At 37.8% G+C, this 19,256-nt stretch overlaps 1 protein-coding gene across 3 annotated transcripts in view; it reads right to left on the bottom strand.

Moving 5' to 3' along the window:
- Positions 1 to 19,256, bottom strand: part of LOC139117579 (retinitis pigmentosa 9 protein-like) — a 70,633-nt gene that overhangs the window by 21,397 nt on the left and 29,980 nt on the right. For 2 of the 3 annotated variants that reach the window (XM_070680815.1, XM_070680816.1), the window contains exon 5: positions 9,027 to 9,088. In XM_070680815.1, the coding sequence (XP_070536916.1) occupies positions 9,027 to 9,088 (62 nt within the window). Of the gene's footprint in view, positions 1 to 1,608; positions 1,733 to 9,026; positions 9,089 to 19,256 lie in introns of those variants that run through there. The other variant, XM_070680817.1, reaches the window with a different exon arrangement.

Below are 19,256 nucleotides of genomic sequence, written 5' to 3' on the forward strand. Positions count from 1 at the left end.
TGGCCTCACGTGATCTGGGCCTGTTGCATAATCTGCAGAGATGATCATATGCCTCCGAGTCTGAAAACTGTCATTGTGTAAGCCTGTCGGCATTAATGCATTTTTTCTCATTTAATTTTGCAAAATATCAGCGAGTACCTCAATATTTCTAGATAACCCTTTCTTCCCAATCGTTTCCTGGAGTTTCAGAGTCATATGAACGAAAATGAGTGAAAGTTTTAGACAGGAAAATCGGACGTCGGCCATGTTCAATGTTTACAGTACAATCAGAAGTTTACGTGGAGGAATTAACCAACAAACACTGTTCATGATGCCCGCCCTCTAGAGGCAGACCCTCCAATATGAAGTAACACATTTGATGCTTGTGGAAAGCTTGACCACACAATGGAGCATTTAAACTTTTAGAAAATGACAAACTGAATAAGAAGGTATTCAGAAAATGTCAAATACTGAGGAAAAATGTGCAAATATTCAAAATAAACAGGTTATCTGACTGGTCAGCTATAAAAAACAATGAAAATGTTTATGATCAAAAGTTTTTGAGATGCGCACATTTTAACAAATACAGAAATTATTAACATATAAATATAAGACCAAACTATTTTTTCAGGGGTGGGACAGGTTGGAAATGAGGGGTGAGAGACAAAGGCACTCCCATTGCTGCATGTGGATGCAGCCACACCATTTCATTTACAGCATACTTATTCACTGTGTTGTGTTCAAGTTCCATATTGTACTGACTGTCATACAAGGATAACATAAGCAAATCAAATCAAATTAGAAAAGGATCAATGCTGTTGTGTGGATTTTGCTGAACATGGCTGATTTTAATATTTCGCCCTATATATTTGGTATCCAGCAAAGGCATATTTGATGTAAAGTCAAAATTAACACTACATTGCTGACAATATATGTTACCGTTTCTGCATGAACTTTTCTTTTTTAAATTATAGTATATTAGTACCTCAAACAGATTAACAGTTATCGTGATGTCAACCCATAATTTTACATCACAAAGACTGTAATTCTGCCAATTTTTTTTGTTTTTCAGTCATTTTATAAATTTTGCACTGCACAAGATGATTGAACAAATGCAATGTTTGAATTTGTAAACTCAAAGAATAAAATCCTTTGGTCACAGATTAAATTATTTTTTGAAAAGAAATTTACTCTTAAACACTTTTAGCATATATTCTTTAGACGGTCATGTATTTCAAGGAAAATATACCTATTAAAAACAGTAATTTCTTCACTTTCAATTTTTTTTCAATACTATGACAATTATCAGCCATGACGTTATACAAACACAAGACCAGATAAGCGTTTTTCATCATTTCCACAGGACTCTTTGGAAAATCCATTAAAAACAGTTAAAAGTGACTTGAAATGATCACTTGGTATACATTTAATTTACAGATGCCAGGTTGTGTATTTCACATGCACTCAGGTCAGTAAGGAAGTGCGTAATTACTATTTTGGACTGTTAATTCTTATTTCTGAATTATTTAACTTTTTTCCACATTGAACTATCTTTAGGCAGTTTATACTGTAGCTTAGAATTTTTTTGATTGATGTATTTAATCATCTTTTGGGTTCTTTGGGTCCATATCCAACCTCATGCCCCTACATCATCAACTATTTACCAACAACTCCATGCCAACAACCAATTACCTGACCTGGCCACACATTAGAGAAGGTACAGCGTCATTGACGGTATTTTTAGCATTTCCATCTGCAATAAATGTAAGGTAGGAATTCAATGAAAAACCTGGTAAGATTTTCTTTAGTTTGTGAATGTGTGTGAGTGTTTGTACCTGTGGCTACATTCTGAAAACTTACATGAGCACAAGAATGAATAGCTAGAGTGTAAGTGATCGTGGCAAAGTGTGAAGGGTAGGGGTATGCTACTGGGGGTGGGGCTACCCATAGGGTCAGCTTCAATAGCGGTATGTATACCGTAAATCCTGTTTGTGGCAAGTATACCGCAAAAAAAGAATCTGCAAAGCCTAAACTTTTGTGGCAAACATACCAGGACATGCATGAGTGTCGTGGTAAGCATACCACAATATGTGCGCCGCAAAATCCATCAACATGCGAAAATCTCAAGCTATGCGTAAGTTTACCACAACTTGTTGTGGTAAACTTACCAGGCAATTATGAAGACTTTACCAGAAGTGTTTGCCGCAAGGCTTTAATTTTCGTAAGGGAGATCACTAATTACAAACATTTTTTTCCCTGTACCACAGTACCATGGTGGTGAAAACGGAAAGCTAATCTGGACTGCCACTAATTATGAAAGGTTATTAAATAAGTCAATTAATAATTAATCTACAGGATGTTGCTAGATGTCATTGCATTCTATTAAAACACTTTGAGATCAACATATTTACCAAGTTTCATCAAATTTGCTGCAATATGTCTGGACATATCACTCTAATTACAAAAAACTTACTAAAATAGGCAAATTAGCAACTAACTGAAATGATACTGCTAAATGTCTTACCGCGCGTTTACAGCACTGATCATGAGAGTTCAACATCTGTACATTTCATCAATTTGATGCAGTATTTCTGGACATATCACACTAATTAAGAACATTCATTAAACATTCAAATTAGGAATAAGTAAAACAAGTCATTGACAATGACATAGTCCCCACTTGTAATAGGAGTATTAGTCTTGATGGGGCAGGGAAATGTGGTCACTGAGAAGTATCACTGGAGTGTATATGTTGAGATCTATGGGCACATAGGTCTATGTCATTGTTCCCAATTTGAAACACATGAGGCATGTCTAAGTTATGGTTCTAAATCGGGAAAAAAGATCAGACCTCTAGCTGTATTGGCCAGCCAAGAAATACATATGCGCATAATAATGAGGTACAAGATGTGACATCTTAAGGTCTAATATCCTATCAGAATTGGAGGGTATAGAACTTGTGGTTACCGAGTTATGCATATATATAAGTATAATCAAGGTCAAAGGTCATAAGGTCACGTGACATTTTGAAAAAAATTTGTATTGCTAATTAATCCCTATATGCCAAAAATCAGACTTCTAGCTCTATTCGCTTGCCCAGAATTAGATGTGTGCATAATGAATGAGGTAAAACGTGTGTTGTCATAAGGTCTCCCACCCTATTAAATATAAAGGACATAGCACTTGTAGTTATGTATTTATCGACATAAACGTATATTTCAGGTCAAAGGTCATCGAGGTCACATCACATTTGGTCAAAAAATTTCTATCCTATAGTTATCCCTATATACCAAAAATCAGACATCCAGCTCTACGGGTTTGCTCAGAATTAGATTTATGCATAATTAATGAGGTACAGTACGAAGCATCATAAGGTCTCCCATCATACCATATATGAAGGGTGTACCACTTGTGGTTACTGAGTTATGGACAAATATGTATATTTGAGGTCAAAGGTCACAGAGGTCATGTGATACTTTGTCAAAAAAATTGTATTGCAAAGTTATCCCTATATACCAAAAACCAGACCTCTAGCTCTATTGGCTAGCTCAAAATTAGATATGTGCATAATTAATGAGGTACAATATGTGGCGTCATAAGCTCTCCCATCATACCATATATAAAGGGTGTAGCACTTGTGGTTACTGAGTTATGGACAAATATGTATATTTGAGGTCAAAGGTCATTAAGGTCACATGACATTTTGTCAAAAAAATTGTATTCCTAAGTTATCCCTATATACCAAAAAATCAGACCTCTAGCTCTATTGGTTCGCTGAAAATTAGATATGCACATAATTAATGAGGTACAATATGTGGCTTCATCACAGGCGACCCAAGTATTACTGAGTTTTTCACACTGTTTTCTCTATCATTATCTCTTCTTTCTTCATGCTCTGAATGATCGGAAAAAAATAAAATAAATGGTTTATATAACCTAACCTAACCTAACCTAACCTGTGACTCTTTATTTATTTTACACTCCATTACAAGGACGTATATCTCTCATACACACATGCTGTAATTAATTAGTCAACACAACTAATTATGCTAATCCGTGGACTTATCAGGGATTTTACGGGTTGGTCAACATCGCGAAAGATAGGAATGGTTACTAAAACGGGAAGGTAAGAAGCTCTCCTGAAATGTGTTCAGAAATTACCAAATTGCGGCCAGTCATGACCTTTTATCCACAATCTACTGCAGCCAATGTATTTCGATGCCGAGGAGAGTCAGCTACTCTAATTTCAAACGTTTAAATGGTCGCGAACAGTGCAAACCCTGCCAGTGCCTTGCCTGCAGTTCATGGCATGAGGACGTCCGTAAAGCAGGAAGTCGGAAGTTGAAACCTTTGACCTTTACGTTGTTTATATGTGGGCAAACTTGTAAACATATTTCCCAGGGACAAGTCTGATTTTGACTAGGGTCAAAGTTCGTGTGGTTTAGCGTGGTTCTCTCAATCGGGTGGTGTTGCTAAGGTTTTGTCTGCCCACCGTCCGTGGGTGGAGGGACGGCCGTCTGCCTTTCAGTTTAGTTGTGCGTTCTCGATAATTTTGCTGTATTTTTTCTCACAAACATTGGAAATTCGTTTAAGTTTTAAGAAACATTGATTTTTATATGAGGAATATTCTAGCTCGTATCCTCGAATTAAATCAACCGATACAGTTTTTTATATGGTTTGGAGAACTCTTTGGGGCGGCGTCAGATAACAAGTGGAATGAGACAACAACATTTCGTTCATGCATGGATGTAAAAAATAGACCCATGGTTCATGTAAGGAAATCATATAGCAAGTACTTCTTGCGCTGGTGCAAACTATACGAAATATTATGATATCAAAGATGTTTTCCGTGATAGTTTACAAGGTTTCTTGTCTAAATTCACGGAAATCATCAAGAATATCTAAAAAATACTACACGTAATTATGACTACATTTTGTATGTGTAGAGGTGTTGTTTGCCGTTCCGAACGTATGTTCTATACGTACGCGACATATGGTTATCACTGATCAGCTGATGATGGAACGTAATTTCGTGTAACTAAACTTCTCCATAACGATATGTTACCGGCAGACATGGAGATAATAGCGAGTGAATAGAAACGATGGTGACTGGTTTAAAGTGTTGGCAATTTGGGAGGAAAATTTTCGAAATATCGACAAACAAAGTTGCGACAAGCGTGCTGTCGGGCAGAACATGGACGTTCCCATGGCTGTGGTGGTGACGTTAAAGTCAAAACCATGATCCCGTCCGAAAACACCACAGCTATGGACCCAAAGCTAGCCTAACAGTACAAACGAAGTTTTATAGCCCGTGCGCTGCTTCTTTCGGGAATTTTGTGCACTAACAGCATAAGGCACGATTGAAAATCGATCAGACTAGTAGCGACCATGGAGCTAGAAACTAGCTCCATGTAGCGACCAACTCTCTTTTATTATGCGAAAAAAGTAACCGGCGAGCTTAACTCTTTGACGCCGTACAGTCTTTCTAGTCATGAGCTTGGTTGCTACCGTATACCAGAAAACAACCGACTTTGAGGTCAAAGGCCTGTTGCTGGTACGTACTTTAAGACAGAAAATAACGATATGTTACCGGTAGACATGGAGTTAATAGCGAGTGCAGAGAAATGAAGGTGACTGGTTTAAAAAATTCACAGTGCTGGCCAAAACTCTCCAGTGTGTGCTCCTGCTAATGTGTCACCATTGTGCCTTGAATCACGACATGGTTTGTAAATTATACTTGGTATATGCACTCCCGGAAAACGACGACGTGAAACATACATCTATATAATTTTGTTGAAAAACTCATGAAACGGCAACTCTGGCGATCTTTTTCTGCTTGGTCGGTCGATACTTTCTGAGTGGCATTTGTTACATGGAGCAGGACCATGTCTACTTAGTTATGTTAGAATTCGGCACTTGGCAACGAAAAGCATGCGCGTTTCCAGCGTTCCTTTCGATCTAACTTCCCGTTTATTTTTGAATAATGAGCAGTGTTTGTTTGCGCATATCATGAATATATAAGCGTCCACTAGGTTTACGGACGTCCCCGGGACATGTTTCCCAAGATCTTCATACCTTCTCCTTTTTCATTAAGGATGTACGATCGGAAAAATATAAGCGTACTGCGCCGATTTCCGCGCAGAAATGTATCCATAGTAACCACGCGCGCATAGTGACTTTTCGAACGTTTTTGCGTTGTACAAAATGTCGTCTGCAGGTAAAGGAAAATCGCGCCGAGAAAATGTTCAGCGTGCCCTCAAAACACGCTGGAAGGTACAAGAATTCAGCAAAGAGATAAAAAATGCAACATGGCCGTAGCCTGTACAGCGTAAGTCAGAAGTGTGACGTCTGATTCGCTATTCGTGGTTATAATTCCAATGATTGTGTCGCTAGTAGACCTACCGGAGTACCGGAGAATGGAAGAATGGCCGTCACATTGTCGATTTGAGTGAACTAGCCGAAAATCTTGACACTTGCGTCAGTTGTGGGCTTGCCTTTACGATTGTCATCGTGTATTGGAGAAACGCCAAGTTCATGGCCTCGGCTCCTGGCTCCACGTAGTGTGTGCAACCATGGTTCAACTTACTAATAGCCTGCAGCGAAGTCAACCATATCCCCACCGATAAGCGTCACGGCAATAAATATTACGCGATTTTTTGTATGCTATATTAATATATAGACTCTAAAAAGTAGAAGAACCTAAAAGTCTTTGCTTTGTTCTGTCATTTCTCTCTCATGAAAGTTTAATGGTAGGCTTGAATTATGACCATGCCTGGACAGGGCCACTGCAGGTAGCCACGGCAGGTCAGCAGCATTTGAAGAGCGCCCTCGCGCGACGAACCCGGGAGAGCATGGTTTATCGCCAGAACCTGTAAATCCTAGTTAGATTTTGCAAAATTGTGAAAAATCGAGCTCGGTGACCCACTAAACAAATGTGGTTTTGAAAATTCACAAAAAGTGCTATTATTTGGCAAAGTTTGAGAAAATTGACATTAGTAGAAACTATCAATAATTAATAAATTACCCTCTGCAATTCCTAAAATTTGGGGCATATTTGTCGCAATTTTGGTTAAAAAATAAATATGATGACTTTTTAACTCAATTTTAATGTAAGTAAAATCTTCAAAGTAGCTTAGGTTTATAATTTCTTTATTCTTTTACAGTGTAAACGTGAAAATGCAATCGTTATATAAATATGAAAATGAGGACCTGTTTTATTGATTTTTAGTGATTTTGTGAAAAACCTTGAATTTTTAATGTCATTTTGTAAAAAAACAAGCGCGGTGACCCCATGTTTTTTTCCCAGTTTTGGACTATTCACATATGTAGGTATTCAAAAATCCCCATTTGAAAAAATTGACATTACTTTTACTTTTTCCGATCGTACATCCTTAACATCACTATCTCTCCGATGTTGACCAACCTCTGATAAGTTCACGGATTAGCATAATTAGTTGTGTTGACTAATTAATTACAGCATGTGTGTATGAGAGATATACGTCCTTGTAATGGAGTGTAAAATAAATAAAGAGTCACAGGTTAGGTTAGGTTAGGTTAGGTTATATAAACCATTTATTTTATTTTTTTCCGATCATTCAGAGCATGAAGAAAGAAGAGAAAATGATGGAGAAAACAGTGTGAAAAACTCAGTAATACTTGGGTCGCCTGTGGCTTCATAAAGAGTCCCATCATACCATACATGAAGGGTGTAGCACTTGTGTTTACTGAGTTATGGACATATATGTATATTTGAGGTCAAAGGTCACCAAGGTCACATGACATTTTGTCAAAAATATTGTAGTGCTAATACGGCTAGTTTTCAATCGGGTTCGAACTCACAACATATGGCATCAGTCGCCTAGCGGAGAGGCCACAGAGAGAACCGCTCGGCTAAATCTCCACTCTCTAAAAAGAGTGGTTCAATAGCCGGCTAAGTTGTTACATTTTTCTAACTGAGACCGCTCCACACGTTGTAGAGTTCGTGAAGCACTCATGCACGCATACTCACATAATTAAGTTATCCCTATTTTCCAAAAATCAGACCTCTAGCTCTATTGGCTTGCTCAAAATTAGATATGCACATAATTAATGAGGTACAATATGTGGCTTCATAAAGTGTCCCATCATACCATACATGAAGGGTGTAGCACTTGTGGTTACTGAGTTATGGACAAATATGTATATTTGAGGTCAAAGGTCACCAAGGTCACGTGACATTTTGAAAAAAAAATAGTATTGCTAAGTTATCCCTATATACCAAAAATCAGACCTCTAGCTCTATTGGCTCGCTCAAAAATAGATATGCACATAATTAATGAGGTACAATATGTGGCGTCATAAGCTCTCCCATCATACCATATATGAAGGGTGTAGCACTTGTGGTTACTGAGTTATGGACAAATATATATATATATTTGAGGTCAAAGGTCACTGAGGTCACGTGACATTTTGTCAAAATATCTGAGATATCTGCGTGAACGGATGGACTCACGGATGGACATGACCCAATCTATAAGCCCCCTGGACTTCATCCGTGGGGACTAAAAACTATGTCACTGCATCCTTTTTGCAATATGAATACGATGAGAAACTAAATTTTTATTTTTCTTGGCCTTATACATGACAGTCTATGGAGACTGCCTTATACACGGGAGTCTATGGAGATGAAAAATAAAAAGTCCTCTAACACGGCCAAATTTGATCGCATTGTGATACAAATCGACGTGCATCTGTATGGGGTAGGGTACTATCCTTGTGCAAAGTTTGAAAGAAATTGACCTGGGCATGTCTGAGATATCTGCGTGAACGGACGGACGGACGGACGCACGCACGCACGCACACACGGACGGACATGACCAAACCTATAAGTCCCCCCGAACGGTGTCCGTGGGGACTAATAAGGTCTGAAACTTTAGGTACTGGAGGTCAACTTTAGTAAGTAACTGGCTTTCAATTTTGCTCAAACAAATATTTTACATTCAACACTTCATTTGATTTTGATACCAAAACTTTGAATTACTGATTTGACATATTGCAGGAACACTTACCTGGCCTCTTTTTTCTTCAGTCTGTTCTGAACAATATAATCATGCATTGGATCTTCATGTGTCTGTAAAAACAATAGGAAAAAAAGTGTCAATGACACTGTGGTCAAGTTAACAGAATACTAAGTACTAGTACACACATGACATTGCATTCCTACAGAATGGTTACAAACACACATGACATTGCATTCCTACAGAATGGGTTACTAAGAAAATTCCACAGCAAAGCAATCTTAAACCTAATCAGATATGAAATATTTCACCTCATAATGACCTGCGATTTTATGGCAAAAAATGGCAAAAATTGCCCCAAAATAAGAATATGCAAATTTCGAAATAATTTCAATTAATCGGACCATTGGTTTCAGAGAACAAGATTTTTTGACAAAATGGCAAAAATTGAGACAAGAAAATTCATTAAAAACAGGAAATAGTCAATATTGTCATCAAACAATACATGTACGGTGGTTAAACGATGTGGTCTAGGGAACCTAAAAACCTAGTGTGACAATGATCAGATGAGTAGTTCCTGAGTTCTTGATTTTTGACAATTTTCAGTGTTCTTCTATCTCATTTGCATACATGTATTTACAATGCTGACATGTTTATTTGAAGACCAGCACATCTATATCACATACGGCATCACAACACCAAAAATCAGCTTTGTAACATGTGCCGCAGCTCTCAAGTTTTGGTTTGGATGGACAGACTTACATACATATACATACACATATAAATTTTCACACCATATGACCTCAAGGTTGCCATAATGTATGACAAATGGGAGTTAAAAATGCTGATGGGATGTACAGCAATGCACAAACACATACAGTGTCAATGAATAAATTAGATTACCTTAGTCTCAGGGAAAATGATTTATACCCAGTTCTAGTAAACAGTCCGGGTTATGTCCATATAGAGGATAGTTGGGGAAAGCCAATGGCGTACCGTATATGTAATAAGGTTAAGGCAAGAACCAATCACATACTGTATATGTAATGACGGTTAAAGGTTAAGTGGGTTCACTTTGAAATGTTATGCTGAGATCGCAATCTGACCTGACAGATCCACCGTGACCGATCGAGTGAGAATGTTGGCTACCCGGAGGTGTCGAGTCAATTTGCGACGTTCTACCGTGTTAAAAATTGTATTGATTTCTTTAGGAATAGTTTTCTGAGTTTCTTTACCCTAGACCATGTCGAATAGGAATAGTTTTCTGAGTTTCTTTACCCTAGACCATGTTCGACAAAGAGTTATTGGACGGTTTTCGTACTCTTACCAGCTTCTGGCTAACTTCTCGGCGATTGATTCTGCGCGCGTTTTTCTGAGGGAAGGGTCAATCGTACCGGGAAATGCATGGTGATCGAAAAAATCGTGCTCCATCGTGCTCCGATCATTGACAAGAACAGTTGACCCATCGTTGCAAAGCTTGAAACATTCTCCATGCTACAGATGGAAAGGTTAAATTAAATTTGACCAAAAATAGGCGATATTTGGCGACAAATAACTTGCTGTAAATTTACAAGGGTCAAATCCTGATTTCTAGGAGCGGTACCTGGCCAGGAAAATCATCCAAAGAAGTATATTCGATGTAATAACCACCAGTGTCAGTCGCCATCTCGACCGTACTGAACATTGTGCATTACGTTTACATCTAAAAACTACCTAGTGCTAAAAAAAAAGGGTGAAATTTGGCCGAAAGTTCCGAACTCATTACAATCTGCGAGCCAAGGATTGCATGGTTAATTATTCATGACGTTGGCGGCGACAGGTTCGCTGATTGGTCAATCGTAATATCCTCTCTATGGACATAACCCGGACTGGTAAATGTACTGTATATTATCAGGGCTCGAAATTAGCGGTAGTCCCGCATCCACAGGCTACCAACTTTTCCTTGGGGCTACCAAAATCCATGTAGCCCACATGGACTACCAAAGACCTGGACATAAATTCAGTCAGTACTTGGCTTTTCATGTCCGGTCTGTCACTTTGGCACTAGCTAAATTGCAGTCAAATCCAGTTGGACACAGTAAGGCCAGACTATGACTTTGTTATGCAAATTACAAAGACAACCTTTCGGTGGAACTTTGCAACAAAGTTTCAATATCTCAACTGATGTACTTGGATGACAGCCACAGGAAATGATGGCCAATGAAAACGCATTTTCATTGTATTTTGATCATAATGTATCAATCACGGACAATATGCCTCCTCCCTACAGTCTATTTTTAGCACTGCTACAGTATGTCTAGTCTCGACGTGCTGAGGTCATGGTCATTGTCATGATGACTATCAAAATTTTCATACAACTCTGAGAACGAAACCAGTTGTCAATAGGTCACCAAACTTTTGAGTATCACTGTTGTCATGGCATTAGGCCAATAAAAGACAGTTTCTTGTCACCGCATGCATCATTTCAGCACCTGCACGTCATGGCATTTTTTGGGGTTACATACTAACCAGTACAGCTATCCTTGATATCCCTGTTTGCATGTCCAAAAATGCTAATTCTATTATATCATGCTACCATGCGCCATTCTGATTGGACGAAAGCTCATTCTGCTGATGCTAAAATAATGTTTTAGCACTGATAGCAGAGGTAAAACAGGCCCATAAACCAGCATTTTCGAAAATTGCCCGGTCAGTGAATTTGAACGGGCAGGCTTTGACATTAAGGTAAAGAAGTACCTCAGAATTGGGCCTTATTTTACAGTTACAGTATTACTGTAACTTTGATACAAGGCCAACAAACTTGTGGTCAAATTATAGAGGAAAAAAATAATGCAGTTAAACACGGGTCGAACAATTGGAGGTTGTAAAATAATTAATTATCCAAAAAATAGTGGGTGGTCGAATTAATGGAGCAGTCGAATTGATGGAGGGATTACGGTATTTAACTGCGTGTTTCTTGGGATGATCTGTTTATTAGATTTATTATATACCTATGTTCACGTGCCTTTGTAAAGCTATGGGAGAAAGCACCCTCACATCCATGCATTTTTTTTATGTATCACGCCCCAGCCCAGTGCCCAAATATGGATGAATGCGGCGAATTCTGCACTTCCAAATATGGTCAATCGTGTGCATTTTCGAACTACGTGAACTACCTCAATTCTGGTTACTAGCGGCACGTTGCTATCAGCAAACATTTTATTCGTACATAAAGCCAGCACGAGATTAGGATAACGTCTGCTCGCTCAGATCGTAGTGGTGACAGTGGAGTCATGCCGGTGACATTTAATATTTCTAAATTCAAATTCAAGTGAAATCCATCATAGGCCAATCTTAAGTGCGTGCCGAATGACACTAATTTGCATCACATGTTTGTCTTTCTTTTACACCTCATTTTCAACCTGGATCTGTTGATGACGTATGTTGCTTTACGTGATCTAGAATTCTACAGGTAAACAAATGATGTCATTATGTATGTCAATCCGCGATGCAAAGCGGCCAATGCTTTTCTGAAGAATTGACATAAATGGCGATGAATTTTTGATATCGCTTGAATTGTTATCTCAAAACAATGCTTAATATCATGTTAATAAGTACACATTTATCATTCCATAAGGTATATGATAAAACATTTATGGCCATGATACGGCTTTTGCGGCCGTTGGTCGTACTGCGCACCGGCCCTCGCACGCTCGGGCCCTTCCGCTGTACAACCTCTGGCCGCAAAAGCCGTATCAGGGCCGTAAAAGTTGAAAGTAGAGATTGTAAAATCATATACCGTATTCCTACGATTCTAAGACCCCCTTTCCAGAACCAAAAATGACGAAAAAGATGGGGGGGGGGTCCTAATAAATGGATGTCACCTTGAAATCGAACGTCATGGTTAATTTATGCTAATTTATGCAATGTTATGCAAATTATATGCCAATGATTTTTTTTATTCATGCTACAGACAACTCATACTTTGTGATATGGAATCATGATGCTACCCCGCATGCTACATAGATACTGGCAGTCGAATCTGTACAAGTATGAATTAATGGAGATCCAAAAGTTTTGAAATATAGCGTATTTGCCATACCTTCTTTTACTAAACAATACGATAGCAATAAATCTTCGTATTTCGTGAATAGATAATCACCACGATACTTCGTTGCAACAAGTACGTTCCCCAGCAGCAGCTAGCTCCCCATAGCATGGCCACAAAGGTCAGACAATGAGTAAAGGGAAAGGCCCTAAAGTTCTGCTGGCTGTGATTGGTCAATTTACGCAATAGGTCAAAGGTGTCAGTGCATGAGGTCAAGGTAAAATTCTGTTCAGTGGGATGGTGTCCGTCCGATGTTTTCTATGTACGATTTTCATTTACCGTACTCCTTAAAATAAACGATCGATTACACGTCGTGAGTTTTATTATTTTGCTCCTAGTTTCAAAAAGTCTAACCGTATCTCGAAACGAAATGTGATCTTACAAACAGGCAGGCTCAAACAGGTAAAGTGTTGAAGCATCGGCTGGCCGAGACGAAAGATTGCTGTTCCAATCTGCTTATTTGATGTATCTAATTTTTGGCAATAAACCCTGAAGTTTTTTTTATTACTTGTACTATTAGTGCAAGATCCGAGGTATAATGATATTCAAATATGCAGATTACCTTAATGAGCATTGTTTCGGTATTAAAATTCTATGCTAATGACCCTTAATCAATGTGGAATATTCATGTACCTCGGATCTTGCATTGTATATACTTGTATCAATGACCAAAATGTCTCTTGATGTGGAATTCAGTCATCTATGATCAACTGTTCAGAATATGGTACGAACATGCACTTTTTTCTTCTAACTGATAGGGCCGTTTATGAAGTTGGGTATTTTTCCCTCGCAAAACTTCGAAAGCATGCATAATCTTGAAAATCTGTTACACTATCATTCTACTCATTGCTGGGACTAGTTCAGGAAAAGGACACACACAAGCATGAAATGCCGATCAAACAATAAATACCTTCATTACATGAGAAAAACTACAAAATTGATGAAACATAGTAACGGAAGAAATTCAAAGAATTTTCAGTTCATGTGAGGAAGAAACTTTGGATATCGCGTTTCGGTTGTCCATACAATTGCCCTCTTCATCGAAGTCAAACCCATCGAAGTTGATATCGTCATCTAGTCTTTTTGAAAGATTTTACGATACCAATGATATTCTATTTTCACTGGTTATTTATACGGTAAATTTGAACGCAAGAGAAAACGTGCAGCTATTCACAATGATCACAAAAGATACCTTACCTGATAGAAAACTGTTGCAAAAATCTTTAAAAGCACACCATTTAAAGTACAACTTTTTCATGTGCCGTAGTCTTTTGCCTCGGTAGTATGAAAACAAAAGTGTAAAAGTTGAGCGAAGCAAGTTCAAAGCTCGTGTCATTCACACGTCCCCAATTTTCTATTGATAATGGCGACAAAAGGATTGCCTGACATCGTCACAAGATCCTATAAACATAGGGCCAAAGTCCCTGAAGCTACAATAGACATGGATACAAAATTAAGTATTTCCTAACTGTATGAAATTATCTCACTAAGGTCATCCTAGGGACATGTAAACCAAATATTGAAGCTGTCTGACCAGCGGTTTTGAAAAAACAAGCGACTCAACAGTTGACAGAGCTCTGCTGTGTTATGTAGAGAATAACCTTTTATGACACATGTATTGATGAAGAAGGTGGATATCTTTGATAGCTCATTTCAGGATGGCCTGACCAAAAATGGAAAAAAATTCCGTAAAAATAAGATTTGCATATTTCATCAGACTATATTAGTCTATAATAGCAAATAAACGAGAGTTAATTACATTCTAATTAAAGTAAACAAGACTTGCTTAAATCAAGATTTACGTCATAAAAAAACAGCATACATCTGTCAGGTTATAAAGAATCTTGAGCTGGTTATCTTTTAATATCAGTACTTTCATCCTATTAACCAAGCACATTTTAACTTTCAAATTAACATTGTAAGTAAGTTCTGTTGAATAAGTTGAGACTGTACGTACTCAGAGAAAGCACACTGAAAAGACAAATGTTTGAAACTTAAGAAGTTCAAGGTCATCAAAAGCATTATAAGGAATCATGTTACAATTTCATTGCACTGTTTACACAGATTGCATAATTGCTATAAATAGCACATAAGGAATCTTACAGCAGAGCTTTACCATAAAACCCTATCACTTTGACCACTCTTATAATTGACCACTCTATTTTTTTCCTCAAAAAGTAATCTTATTTTATCCTTACCAAGTCAACCATAAATGGAAATTAGAACTTTCTCTATCTCTAGTTATTTGACCACCCTATCATGACAAACTATTATGAGCAATTTCTTTTAGATAACATAAATGGTGGTTCAGAATATATCAAAGTTGGGATTCAGGAAAGTTGCCTTTACATGATTTAATCCTCAATTCACTATGAACTGTCAAAAAAAGTTGAACTTTCTGATAATTCCACACTAAATTTATTTTGGCTTTGATGATTTCCTAATTAATTCAATTATTTAAAATCATATTAATTATTCTTTTCTGGGTGAATTGATAGGGTTTATACAGTACAAGAATTACATACAATGTAAGTCAAACTTTGACCCAAAATGACAAAAAAATTCCTTAAAAATACACATTTGCATATTTCATCACAATTTGAACAAATCTTAGTTGGGTTATCCCTAGGGACCTGTATACCAAATAACAAAGCTGTCTGACCAGCGGTTATGAAGAAGAAGATTTTTTACCAAAAACACCTTTTTTGGCATTAATTTGCCTATTTTCAACAATATCAAAAAATTAAAAAAAATAGTTTCTCAAAATCCTATTTTTCATCTACACAACAAATATCAAATCAGTAAGTACTGCGGTTCTCAAGATATTTGAGTGGACGGACGCCTCACAAACGGACATACATACATACATACATACAGACTGACGACGGACGCCGGACGGATACCCATCCCAATAGCTTCTCTAGACTATAGTCTATAGTAGCTAAAAATGCGTCGATTTATCGTAGACTTTATTTTCTGACAAGTCATAAGACAGTGCACGATCGTCATGGGCAAGAAAAAAAGTAATTATTAAAAACATTCTCGCTGTCGGCATGCCTAACTACCATCGCAATCAGCTAGAACTTGGTTTGCCGTATGAACGTTGCTGAGATGCAGACAACATACACGATCGAAATAGGCGTTGTTCAAGATGGTTGCAAAATTGAAAGTTTGAAGCCAGATGCAGCACAGATACCGGGCACGGTTACTTTCGAATATCATCGATCGTGACTTGTCAGTCAACAAGAAGTAGACCTACTACTTGAAGGCAAAGAAGAAAGCATTAATCCATTCTCAAAGAGTTGGCATGGCACAGAAAGGTCACGTCGGTTTTTTTAGCAAATGATGCGGCTGTACCTCTGCTAAAGCAATCAGGCCGAGGTACTGTTTTCACCGTACATATTCAGTAAAACAGACCAAATCATGCCGCTGACCAAAAAATAGCGTCAATGATGACACTGTGCTCCTCAGTGCATTTAGCGGTAGGGATGCAAGGAGAGAGGTTTGGGGAATGTTGCTGAGAAAGATGCAAAGAAAGGGTTGAAATGTGAAACTGTAATAAAACCTATTGTTTTTTTAGCAGTGAGCGTCCAGCTTGGTAAACATGCCATCTTGTACATGAAGGCAAAAAACATAATTTTCACATGTCCACCAAACTTGGAATTTGCATAGATGTACATAGATCATCCAAATTGATTTATCTGCAAGATTTTGTATGTTCCTTGCTACAAAATTCTGACCCAATTGAATTATAACAGGAAAACATGCACGCATGATTGGACAGTGTGGACTGTGTATTGCATGCACTACATCTGCCGTGATGATGGATTGCAAGACGACCACACTGCATCAAAGAACTGTAGTTTAAAACGAAAATATAATTCTAAACAAGTCATTGACATAGACATAGTAATAGGAGTATTAGTCTTGATGGGGCAGGGAAATGTGGTCATTAAGAAGTATCACTGGATTGATATGTTGAGATCTATGGGCACATAGGTCTATGTCGTTGTTTCCAATTTGAAACACATGAGGCATGTCTAAGTTATGGTTCTAAATTGGGAAAAAAGATCAGACCTCTAGCTGTATTGGCCAGCCAAGATATACATATGCGCATAATAAATGAGGTACAAGATGTGACATCTTAAGGTCTAATATCCTATCAAAATTGAAGGGTATAGAACTTGTGGTTACTGGGATATGCATATATATGTATAATCAAGGTCAAAGGTCATTGAGGTCACGTGACATTTTGAAAAAAAAATGTATTGCTAATAAATTCCTATATGCCAAAAATCAGACCTCTACCTCTATTCGCTTGCCCAGAATTAGATATGTGCATAATAAATGAGGTAAAGGTGTGTGTTGTCATAAGGTCTCCCATCCTACTAAATATAAAGGACATAGCACTTGTGGTACTTATTTATTGACATAAACGTATATTTTAGGTAAAAAATCAAGTTCACATGACATTTTGTCAAAAAATTTCTATCCTATAGTTATCCCTATATACGAAAAATCAGACATCCAGCTCTATTGGCTTGCTCAGAATAAGATATGCACATAATTAATGAGGTACAATATGTGGCGTCATAAGGTCTCCCATCATACCAGATATGAAGGGTGTGGCACTTGTGGTTACTGAGTTATGGACAAATAAGTATATTTGAGGTCAAAGGTCATTGAGGTCACGTGACATTTTGTATAAAAAAATTGTATTGCTAAGTTATCCCTATATACCAAAAATCAGAACTCTAGCTCTATTGGCTCGCTCAAAATTAGATATGTGCATAATTAATGAGGTACAGTATGTGGCGTCATAAGGTCTCCCATCATACCAGATATGAAGGGTGTGGCACTTGTGGTTACTGAGTTATGGACAAATATGTATATTTGAGGTCAAAGGTCATTGAGGTCACATGACATTTTGTATGAAAAAATTGTATTGCTAAGTTATCCCTATATACCAAAAATCAGACCTCTAGCTCTATTGGCTCGCTCAAAATTAGATATGTGCATAATTAATGAGGTACAGTATGTGGCGTCATAAGGTCTCCCATCATACCAGATATGAAGGGTGTAGCACTTGTGGTTACTGAGTTATGGACAAATACGTATATTTGAGGTCAACGGTCACCAAGGTCACGTGACATTTTGTCAAAATGTCTGAGATATCTGTGTGAAAGGATGGACGAACGGATGGACGAACGGACACAATGACCCGGACACCCTGACCCAATCTATAAGCCCCCTGGACTTCATCTGTGGGGACTAAAAACTGTGTCACTGCATCCTTTTTGCACTAGAAAACGATGAGAAACTAAATTTTTATTTTTCTTGGCCTTATACATGGGCGTCTACGGAGAACTGACTTATACATGGGAGTCTATGGAGAACTGCCTTTACATGGGAGTCTATGGAGGACTGCCTTATACATGGGAGTCTATGGAGAACTGCCTTATACCGTACATGGGAGTCTATGGAGGTGTAAACTAAAAAGTCTTCCAAGTCTAACACGGCCAAATTTGATCGCATTGTGAAACAAATCGACGTGCATCTGTATGGGGTAGGGTACTATCCTTGTGCAAAGTTTGAAAGAAATTGACCAGGGCATGTCTGCGTGAACGGACAGACGGACATGACCCAATCTATAAGTCCCCCAAGACTTCGTCCGTGGGGACTGACAAACTTTCTTCGTGTCATTGATAGCCTTGATTTTCTTTGGATATTGAATGGACACATTTATTAAAGACGTCACTTTAGCTTGTCATTGACAGTGAAATGATTTTTTGCAGAAACTTGATCGGTCCAGCCAAGTACACATGCTTACTCATAACAGCTGGACTGCGATGATGACAACATTGTTTTGTGATATTCCAATACAAAATTAAAATAATTTTATTAATATGTCGCATTGACTATAAAGTTGCAAATGTTTCCTTGGGTGTTGAAACATGTTAGCATAGTGTACGTGTTACAAATCAACACACCAAACAGCAATGTTCATGTAAGAACAACCTGCTTGATTTCCATGGACTTTCTGGTCCGCCCATCACACTGTTATGTCTGTTTCCCCTCTAGCTTCCGTAAATTCTTAGTAAATTTACAAATTCAGTCTCAAAAGTTTTGAGTAAATTTCAAAATTGATTGTATTAATTACATTGTCAGTTATTAACAAATTCCTTTCGATGCCA

The sequence above is a fragment of the Ptychodera flava genome, chromosome 18 (assembly GCF_041260155.1).
Source record: "Ptychodera flava strain L36383 chromosome 18, AS_Pfla_20210202, whole genome shotgun sequence".
Lineage (NCBI taxonomy): Eukaryota > Metazoa > Hemichordata > Enteropneusta > Ptychoderidae > Ptychodera > Ptychodera flava.